The sequence below is a fragment of the Propithecus coquereli genome, unplaced genomic scaffold, assembly GCF_000956105.1.
Source record: "Propithecus coquereli isolate 6110/MARCELLA unplaced genomic scaffold, Pcoq_1.0 Scaffold188, whole genome shotgun sequence".
Lineage (NCBI taxonomy): Eukaryota > Metazoa > Chordata > Mammalia > Primates > Indriidae > Propithecus > Propithecus coquereli.
Genome location: NW_012143634.1, coordinates 4659611 through 4671029, shown reverse-complemented (window position 1 = coordinate 4671029; position 11419 = coordinate 4659611). Strand labels below are relative to the sequence as shown.

The following is an 11419-nucleotide window of genomic DNA, read 5'->3' as shown; positions in this document are numbered from 1 at the left end:
GTCCAAGTTTCTTACCAAGAAACAAAAATAACCATTCAATGTTTTAAAAATAGACAAAATCAAATACCAGAGGCTGTTGGAATGAAGCACATTGCCTTGGAAACCAGGAAGTTAGCAACTGAACAAACACAAAGGAAAAATTCTATTATTAGCAAATGCTTATAACTCAAAAAGGCAGGTGGGAGATTTTATTATATGGTACCTAAGTCACAAGTTGCTGTGAAGATTAAGTGAGTTAATATAAGTAAAGTGCTTAGAACAGTTCCTGGCACAGAATAAGTGCTATGTCTGAGTTAGCTATGATTATTGCTAGTATTATTATGCTGATGCATTACTAATCATGTTTCTTTTCATATGTTAGTATCTGTGATTTCACTTGGCAAAATTCAACCAGAAAGCCTTGGCTGTGCATTCCTGACAGCCACTCACAATTTCCAAGGATTGAAGGGGATGACTACTTACAAGCAGTTTCCTGAGACATTTAGTTACCTTGAAAATATTGATTTTATTCCCTAGAGGCCAATTGATTCTAAGAGAAGCAGAAAAAAATCTATACTTAAAACATCCTTCTCCATTAACAGTGTTTTGGCATACATCTTGAACCAAATAAAACAAAAGACAAACCTGTGTGCACTTATAAACTGATGGTGCACAAGGCAAAAACAAACAAACAAAAGTATACACCATTCTCATCTCTACAAGCTTCAGTTATGGCTTAAAGGATGAGGCTGCATCTCTGAAACTACTTTACCTTTCTTTTTTTTTTCCAAGTCCCATATAAAATTCTAACATTACTGAGGAATTGAAAAGAAACCTTTAGGGAGCCTCACAGTTTTGGAGTCTAGTGTCATATAAGCCTGTGTTTGGTTTTATGTTGGCAGGCATGGCAGAAAATGAAACAGTGATTCAGTTGAATAGAAAGTATAAGTTTCAGTAATAATGGGAGGAAAAAGAATTTCCCAACATAAACTGCCTTGACTTGATATCCAGACCCCCACCCCATGCTTCCCATGCCCAGCCTCCTAGTCCCTGTCAGCTGTACGTGGTGGTACAGAGCAAAGAAGTGTAAGAAGAGTTGGGATAGTGAAATCAACCTTAAGCTTATTTATTTCCAAGACGTCATTAGGTCTTTTTGATTTAGCCATTCACAATGTCAGTAATGACTTTTTCATTTTTTAATAATGAAAGTAGTAATTTACTAATCACAAGTCTGTGACAATACATGAGGTTTCCAACATACTGTAGCCAAAGAAGAATATGAATGTTTAAGTCACATCAGAATGCCTCTATATTGTATTATGAAATGCAGTTGTGATCTGGCGTTTCAGTTTATCCAGGAATGTAAATGGCGAATTTTTCAGCTATGCTGGCAAAAATTTAAAATTAAGATAAAGAATGACTAGATTACCTGGATGAAATTTCCATTTTAACTTCATAAACTGAGCAAAAACCTTTAAAAACGAAGCTCAATTCTCAAATTACACAAAGAAGGGCCATAAAAGTTTTCTTCACCTGGATGATATAGTTCAGCTGATAACAACTCAGAAATTTACTTGAGGTCTATGTTGCCTAACAAGGTTACCGGATCAATGACGGAAGCAAAGGTCTTTTCACGGATTGGGTAACTACACGGCAGTCAATCAGTGAGCAAAGACAGACAGTAACTTCAAAAAACATTTATCAGGATAATTTAATCTTAGTGGAAAAATAAGATGTTCATAATGCATTACCTTATATTTTCCTTTAATAATGCCTTCAAACAATCTTTCCTTGGTTCCGTAAAAAGGCAAACAACCGCTGAGCAGGATAAAAAGGATCACGCCGCACCCCCAGACATCTACAGGCTTTCCATAAGGTTCTCTTTTGACCACTTCTGGGGCCATAAAGTGAGGTGTTCCAACGCGTCCTACATTAAAAGCAACAACATCATTAAGGAAAAACGTTTACATAAAATGGAGTTTTCCACTTGAAAGCTGAAAATAATAGAATAACAACCTGAACAAAAAGTTTGCCAATATAAATTAAATATTCTCTCACCACCTCCCCCTTCCCCATAAAATCAAGTTCACAGAAGGAAAAAAAGATTATTTATCTAATCACCTTTTGAAAATACTGAGCCCAGGATAGGTACTTTGTCTTGCAACCCTGACATTTCCTGTTGAATTCTGCACGCTACACAGTAGGTATTTATATAGTTCTCGCTTCAAGAATAAGTTTAAATTTTCTAATTTTACACGTTTGAAAGTCACTAAAAGTATAGTTCAGAGGCAGGTGGAAGAGTCATCAGGCAGAGTCTGTAGCTGCTCAGGAAAGAGTTGGGAGGGGCAGGGGCAGAGGCAGGGAGAGGAGGGGGCAGGAGTGAAAAAGAAATCCGTGGAAAAAAGATTACTTTTGACTGACAAATGGAAATTTCCCCAGTGAAACCTAATGTTGAGAACTATTGTTTGGAATATGTATTTGAATCTGAAATCCTGTTCAGTTGATTTTATGGACTGTAGCAATTAACAAGGGTTAGTAATGTTTTTTTATAATATGAATTTTTAGTTTCCTCCTAACATTAATGTTTGAAGGAGAGCAAATATATGACACAAACCAAAGCAAAATCATGAAGCTCCTCCCATTCAATCTGCTTTGATCTTTTCTTTTGTTTCTCTATCTAAAACTAGCTTTCTGGGAGGAATCTGATACCAGTTGTTTGCACATTAGTAACCATCTTTAACTCAATATCTTAAAAGGAGTCTTTCCTTTTATTGTGGAATGAAAGGCTTGTACCCTATAGGGAAATTACAGTGGGATGGGGCACTGCCCACTAGACTTGGCAGCTCTTCTAGATGTATGCAGGCCCAGTCCCCTCTCTTCCTTCCTCCCTCTTGTCTCTCTCTCTTTCATCATACTGAGTACAAGATAATTTTTACTTTGAAGATTGTGTAATACCTTATCTAGAGCTCAGAACTGTGGTTCAGAGTTTTATTTTATTTATGTACGTATTTATGTATGTATTTATTTTGTAGAGATGGGGTCTTGCTACATTGCTCAGGCTGGTCTCGAACTCCTGGCCTCAAGTGATCCTCTTGCCTCAGCCTCCCAAAGTGCTAGGATTACACGCATGAGCCACTGTGCCTGGCCAGTTCAGAGTTTTAAAAGGACCTTAGAGATCTTCTGGTCCAGCTAGAGAGAATGTGTCATTAAGTTCATCAAACTCAGTTGGGATGGAGAAGGATAAAGGAGTTGCTGTAGCTTATGTATCGGGGATGTATCTTTGCTGCAGATCATTATGGTTTCCCTTCCTCCCCCAACAATAGAAGAGATTAAGTTCAGGGTTCTGGTGGTGAAAATATTTTCATTTAAAATACATAATAGGTCAGTGAAAACTCTACTGGTTAGAAGGACCTGGCTAGAGAAATGTCTTTATTTCTGTATTGTCCCATTTTGCTTCCTCAAGTAATATAAAGAAGCTGAAGTGATGGGAGCTAAGCCTCCTACTTTCATTAACAGCCTTGTTCTGATGGACAGGAGGGGAAAACAGGGCAAGAACTCAGGGTACCATCCAGGGCACTGGTTCCATGGCACCAGTCAGGTACTCGCTAATGGTACGGATGATGTTTTGAAACTCAACTTGACTCCTACCACTTCCCATACAAGAAAGAGTCAAGTAACGCAAAATTGGGGCCTCACTCTGGGAATAATTGCAGCCACCATGGCCATTCCCAGCCATCCTGAGGAGGTTCTTTCCATTCATCTGGATTTAAGACTACCTATTTCTAGAGAATCAGTGTTCATTCTTGGGGAAGATGCATGTCTTTTTGTTCAAGAATTTGCTCATAGATGATGGAGAAAAAACTATGTTATAGAATATAGAGGAATGCTCTTTTTATTTCATGTATCTCAGTAGATTGTGAAGAGGACTGAAGTTAATCTTTAATACATACCAACTTCCTCAAACTCCTTGTTTTTGCTGTTAATCTTTTTCCTTCTTTGTGAGCACTTTACTTTTATGACTTTGACCACAAATTTCTGAGAACAGGAAACCAGTTACCAAACCAAATTAAATGTCATTGTTTCAGATACTTCAGACATATATTTAAATATATTTTGATAATATAATAAAATCTTCGTACCTAGAATCTCAGGGAGGGTGTTGTTCTGAATAGCTACATTTTCAATACTTTAGGATTTGAATCTTTATGCACACAACGCTTTTTACTTTAATAATTTTGTGTGGCTATCTTTCTACAATTTCCTGACTTCTTTTACACAGAATGCTGCACATAAGTTAACCTTTTCTGGATGACTCAGAGTTGTCATTGTGGATATCAATTAAAGAACTACGTTATAGAACAGAAAGCACCCTCAGGAACTTCAGCGGTATATTCGGGTTGATTTCTTTGGTATTAAAAGGCTGCTGCATGTTCCAAGTTTTGGTGTCTGCTTAATATATTTTTCTCTGTCAGGTTTTCATTTCTTTCCTCTCACTACGCTTACTTCAGTCCTGGCTTCTCCTAATTTGTTGCTTATAATCTGCTGTTAACTGGATGCTGACTAGCAAGCAGATCCTTTCATTTGATAGCAATTTCCTAAGTGCTTGCTAGGTCCTAAACACCATCGTAGGTGCTGTGGACATACAGAGAGATAAGCCACGGTGCCCCTTGCCCTTACAAATCTTAGTCTTTGATATGATTACAAGTCCCTGCATTCAATGCTACCCAGAGCTATGTAGCCCAGATAGTTAAGGTTAATATGGAAGAGAAGGAATAGGGCTACCTAATTCAGGATGGTGAAGATCAGCCTGCTTTTAAGAGGAGACAATTGTTAGTTCAGCCTTCAAGAACAGTACGAGTTAACCAGATAAACAAAAAGTATTCCAATGAGAGGGAATAGCAGGTGCAAGCTATGAAGGAACACAAATCTATATAGCCTCAAAAAGAATATCTTTAGATGCCCAACTGAGAGGACCATGAATGGGTTTTTGAGGGTAGGAATAGTTTTGCTGCTATTATAATTATTTTCTAGGTTTCTAGTTGTATTCTGGATAAGTGAATTTTCCAAATAGCCGAGTTTCAGACAGGGGAAGTGTAAATGTATTTAAAGGTTTTTACTGTAGGGAATATATATAGGAGAGAATTCCTTTCTATTTGTAGGAGTGAGGGTTGAAAGACTCCAACTGACAGGAAAGTAGCTTTCTGTTTTAAAGTTGATAAATATTAGCAAAATTTCAAAAGTACCTTAAACAATAGGAAAGCTTTTTCTAAGAGAAATCATTTATTTCTTATCTACTTATATTTTTAAAAACATTGTAATGCTTAAAGTCACTTCAAGAATATTTAGAAAAGGTACTAACATATGACAATACTTTGACCATCAGGAAGTATTTTAATTTTAGAAGCATGGAGAAAATAAATTTTGAATAACTGAAACACTGGGTATTCAAAATTAGCTTTAAAAATATATGACTTGGGGAAAGGTTCATGGACTTAAAGGAAAATAGATTAACACAGAGAAAATGTCCAAGTAAATCTGATGGATCTATTTTCTCCCTTCAATCGAGATGTACCATAAAGTATAAAGCCCATGACATTCTGAATACTAACAGGATGCAGATCCAGAGCAACGGAAACAAAGTCATTATATACGGCCAGTACATAACACACAAAAGGAATTCATTTCATTTCATTCCATTAACCTTAGGGATGTAATCATCAGAAATTATTTGTTATTAATATAATTGTGTACCCATAACACATGGGTGATTTGTATAAATATGTACCAGATTTTAGAGTGAGTTTAATAGCAACATTTGTTTAAAAACAACACAAAACAATTCAGGATTTTTAGCTGATTGCAAGATGAAGATGAGCCAGCAGTGTTATGTTCAGTTCTGGCCCTGTACTTTGTGGATAGTGAGGAGACTCTGAACTAGTTGATATGAAGAATGGCTAAATTAACCTAGGGAAGTTAACCTGGATAAGACTTAGGGGGACATGGTAGCTGTCTTTAAACGTTTACATGATTATCATGTGGAAGGATGAAAATCGTTCAAAGTGTCTTCAAAAGTCAGAATTAGGACAGCTGGGTGAAAGTTACAGAAAGACAGATTTCTGGTTCAATGCAAGGATGAACTTTTTAATACTTGAGGATTTTTCCAAAAACGAAATGAACTGTTCTGGGACATAGTGAATACTTTTCCATCTGAGGAATTAAACTAGAGCTCAATTGTTTGTTGGGAATATTACTGGAGAATTCAGTCATTAGTTATAAGACTGGAGAAGTTCAAACCCCCTTGGAATCCTGAGATTCAATGATTCTATGAATTAAACTCTGCTTTACTACCTGACCCTTTGATCAGTCTTCTAATCACCAACAGAAAGGGAAAAAAAAATCAGCATTCTTTGAAACTATACTCAACTTCTAGTTTTGCATATTATTGGAAATGATTAGCTGGAAAAGAATATGAAACTAGAAGGAAATTTCAACATAATTTAATTTTAGAGGGCAATGTGGCAAAAAAATGATTTAAAGAATACAACTATGACCTATGGCTCATTTTTCAGAAGGTAGCCTATTTTATTACTGCTTGGTGTTTTAGCTGCAATTAATTAAGTTAAATGAAATGTCCAGATTATTATTTTGATATTTATCATTTGTCAGGTATTTGAATTTAACATAAACATTCTTGAAAGATGACAGGTTTAAAAAGGTTCTGTTGATATTTTTCATATTGTTCCTCTTTGTGAAGGCTGGCAGTACTTGGAGATAGGAAAGAGAAAGCATTGACCAGAAGACAGTTTGTAGAATGGGGAACTAAGTAATTTCAAAACTAAGGAATAGAACTAAAAACAGGGCAGCATTCTGAGCTGGAGTCTATTGAAAGGAATAAACAAACAAACCAAATACTTGAATCTGTAATTAGCATCCACCTCTGGGCACTGGTGAAGAAAGTTCCTATTTAACTTTTCTTCTTTTTATTCTAGCATGGGAATTTAAAAATTATGTTTTACTTTGGCTAATAATAAAAGCAGCCTGCATTTACATCTGCTTGTTCTTTGCAAATACATGTATTGATGGCTTGAACAAGATTCTTTGAAAAATGCAAAAACGAAAACAGTATGAAATTAAAAATTAGCCATCAATGTATACCTGGAAATGACTAATCCACACATTTTAGATTTGACTTCATTTGAACAGTTAAACTTTAAAGGCATGATGCCCCAAATATTATCTTCTCTGAACATCATTTTAATCTCTTTATGTAGGGCCTTTTCTCTTAAGTGCTGGAGATACAAAGAGTAAGAAGACAGAGTCTGGACGGGTACAGTGGTTCATGCCTGTAATCCCAGCACTTTGAGACCAATCTGGGCAACATAATGAGACCTCATCTCCACCAAAAAAAAAAAAAAAAAGACAAAAAAGACAAAGTCTATCCTTAAGGGACTAAAGTTCTAGTTATGACTACAGAGTTATTAAATTCAAAACTATCTCACGGTGTTTTGGGGATGGAGTGGGGTGGAATGAGTATGAAACATTAAGGTTGGGCTAATATTTGGCTTGAAAGTTTTATACCAGCCTGTAAGTGACCAGGTTTTGAAGGAAATTTTTAAAAAAGTGGTCTTACCTCCAGCTACAAGTCCAGACTCCCCTAATTGAATAGCTACCCCAAAGCCCCCAAGTTTAACAGGTGCTGAGTTTTCTTTTGAGGCGAGGAGAACACAGTGGGGCTGAAAAGAAAAACAGACAAACAAAAAATAAGCCCAAAGATAAATTGAAGATGAACAATTCAGTTTACACAAAACTAAATAACATGACAATTTAGTAACACACTAAAAACTTTTGATTACTTTAGATGCTTGATTTGTCCTATTGCCACTTCTGGCCGATTTCTCCAAAGATATACCTATTCCGGTCAATATTTTATAGGAAATATTTGGTAAGAATTACTCGGAAAGCATGGATATTCAAGAAACACAGATATGTTTTCTGTCTTTTTATGCCATATTCTCTTTCTTTGAGTAATAGTTTAGATTTAAAAAAAAATATGTTTTACACTTCCTGCCAATATGTTTCTTGAAACCTCTGACTTTACTTATACAGCCATTATATTTTGGCCCTTGGGGGATGCTGATGGCCCTTTGTTTTTCCACCCTCCCCTATCCTCTTTCTTTTCTTTATTCATTCCACCACTAAGTAAAGGAGTACTAAATCGATGGGTCCGATTTAATGACTTTAGTTGAACCTTGCTCTCAGGGACTTCAATGCTCTTCCTGGACATGTGTTTTCTTTGGACATGCCTTTCCTCTCTATGGGAGAGGGAGGTGAGAAAGAAGAAGGGGAAAGGATCCCACTTCGCTGGCCCCTTGTCCAGGGCAAAGACACCCTCCCCTAGGAGGAGCCTGTTTGACCAGGGAAGGGCTCCCTAAGTATCGTGTGCTTTGCGATAGCAATAAAGGTTTCCTTGTAGGACCTTGTCCTCTGCATCTGTCTCTTTCTGGGACCTTGGTTGGGGCTGGTGTCAGGAAAGAATCTAATTGTGGGAGCCTTTGGTCTCTGCTCAAATACTGTGCTCCCCAATATGACTAACACTATATCTGACCTGCTCTCAAAACATGGGCTAGTGAAAAGGGCAAGCCTCTTTAGGCTTGGAAGACAAAAGTATTTTTTATTCTCTCCTATTCTTTCTCATTCATAAAATCACACAATTTTAGATAAGTTTTAGCCAACATGGTAGTGGGTATGAAAAAAAAGTGTGCAATAAAACTGAGTTGGTACACCCAGAGAAATGTTTGATGTTGATACACAGAAGTGGGAGGGATCCTTACTCTGCCCAATGAAAACATCAGGATTCTATTTTGGAAGTTATTCTTTCTGCCCAAAGAGTTTAAAGGCCTTCACAGTACAGTCTAGCACAAAGAGAGATGAGCTCTCAAATATAAGTGTGTATGAGTCTGTGAAAGCAAGAGAAAGAGAGAAGGAAAGTGTACAAATGAACAGTGAGCAAACTATGACATGACACCAAAGTAGCAAGAAGAATGTATGGGAGAGCAAGTACACCTCTACAGAAATCAACTGATAAAGACTGCTCTCAGTAAGAACTTTCAATTAGTTCAAAGAGAGATCAATGACAACACACTGAATAAGAAAGCAATACCCCTAGCATGATTCTAGTGTGGGACATGGCAAATGAATGAGCCTAGAAAAGGATGGGCATGATACAGAAGAAAATACAAACTAGACCCAAACGGGGTCTCCTGGCCATGCCTCTGCAAGTGTTTTTTTTATCACCTTCTTAGGAAGAAGAAGTAGAAGCTTAAGTTGGAATGCCAAAGAATGTATACCCTTTATAGTTTGTTGATTATATTTATGTTTTAGTGTTATAATGAAATCTATGTAATTCTCATCAGTGTAGATTCAGTCATTCTCAATAAATCCTTAAGTGAGACAAGTTATAAAGTTTGAACTTAAGATAGAAAGTAAACAAAGAGTCTACAGCCACACCACCCTGAATGCGTCTGATCTTGTCTGATCTCGGAAGCTAAGCAGGGTTGGACCTGGTTAGTACTTGGATGGGAGAAAATAAATGAAACCTATAAATGCAAAGTAATAGAATGTAAAGCCAGGTAGTGGTTAAGTACTAGGAGGTAAAAATTAAGCTGGTGAGGAGGTAAATGTTATAGGTTTGGGGACTAGAGAGCTGCTATTTTAATTAGAGGGGTCTGAGAAGACCTCTCTAATGGGGTAATGTCTGAATAGAGACCAGAATGAAGTGAAAGAGCAAGCCACATGGAAGCAAGCTCCAGACAGGAAGGATAGTCAATACAAAAGTCCAGAGGCACGAGGAGGGTTGGTATGTTTAGAGAATCGGAAGGAAGCCACCATGTCTGGAAAGGAATGAGTAGGGGGCAGAGTGGCAGGAAATGTGATCTAAGATCTGGGGCCTTGAAGCCATGGTCAAAACCCTGGGTTTTATGCTGAGCGAGATGGGAAACCACTAGAGAGTTTTGAGCAGGGGAGCACTATAATCAGTTTTAGGTTTTGAAAGAAGCACTCTGGCTGCTGTATGGAGAAGAGATTGTAGGAGCACAAGAGTGGAAGAAAGGAGATCAGTTAGGAGGCTACTGCAGTTATCCAGGCAAGAGAAGATGGTGGCTTGGACTAGCCTAGAGTGATATTAACCGAAGCAGAGAGGACGAGAAGTGGTCAAATTCTGTTTATGGTCTGAAGGTAAAGCTGACAAGAATTGCTGCTGGATGTGGGTGTGAAAGAGAAACAAGTATGACAATTAGGTTTCTGTTCTAAGTGAAAATGAAGATGCCATTTACTGATACGGGGAATACCAGGGGAGGAGTTTGTATGGGGGATCAAGAATTTGGTTTCATACATACTGAATGTAAGATCTTACAAGATGGGGTGAAGGGGAGGCTGGGATTAGAGGTGTAAATTTGGGAATCAATAGCATATAGATGGTATTTATAGCCAAGGTAATGAATGAAATCGCTTTGGGAATGACTACTGATAGAGAAGAGTCAGAGGATTGAGCCCTGGTACACACCAATATTTGAGGTCAGGAAGATGAGAACAATCTAGCAAAGGAAAGAGAATGTCTAGACTGTGAAGCAGGAAGAAAATCAGAGTTTGATATCCTGAATCCAAGAAAGAAACTTTTTCAAGTAAGAATAATTAATAGTGATCAGTGTTACTAAGGTCATTTAAAATGAGAACTGACCATTAGATTTGGCAACTTGCAAGTCACTGAAAAGCTTGATAAGAGTGGTTTTGGTGGCATGATAGATACAAAAAACCTCACTGGACCAGCTTCACCAAAGAATGGGAAGAGAGGATATAGACATAGTAAACACAGATATTTTTCAATGTTTTCCTGTACTAAAAATGGAAAAATGGGATGTCGCTAGAAGAAAATGTGAAGCTGAGGATGTTTCTTTTTTTAACTTTTTAACATTCCCAAGTGGAGAGAATAGATTAATGAACCTCCATGTACCTATGATCCAGCTTTAGCAATATCAATATTCTGCCATTGTTGCTTCACCTATCCCCAATCATTTATTATATTTTTTTTGCTGAAGTATTTTAAAACAAATCATATCATTTACTGTTAACAGTTCAGTATTTCTGATAGAGGACTTAATATTACCATACCCAATAAAATGAGCAATAATTCTTTAATAACATCAAATACCCAGTCTACATTCAATTTTCCTTGACTGTTTCAAAAATGTCTTTTTACAGTTAGTTAGTTCAAGGTGGCATCCAAGGTTCACACATTGCATTTGATAGTGTTATCTCTTAAGTCTCTCTTACTCTATAACAGATCCCTCTCCTTGTGCCCTTTTTTCAATGTTCGTGCCATTGATTTGTTAAAACACTAGGTAATTTTCCCTGCAGAATTCCCCACAATCAGTAATTGGCTAAC

General features: G+C 37.1%; 1 protein-coding gene across 1 annotated transcript in view; it reads right to left on the bottom strand.

The window, feature by feature from the left end:
• CASK (calcium/calmodulin-dependent serine protein kinase (MAGUK family)) overlaps positions 1–11419 on the bottom strand; it is a 437172-nt gene that overhangs the window by 168472 nt on the left and 257281 nt on the right. The window contains exons 6-7 of the mRNA XM_012642796.1: positions 7610–7712; positions 1731–1906 (exon numbers count right to left, since the gene is read on the bottom strand). Coding sequence (XP_012498250.1) covers positions 1731–1906; positions 7610–7712 — 279 coding nt within the window. The remainder of the gene's footprint in view (positions 1–1730; positions 1907–7609; positions 7713–11419) is intronic.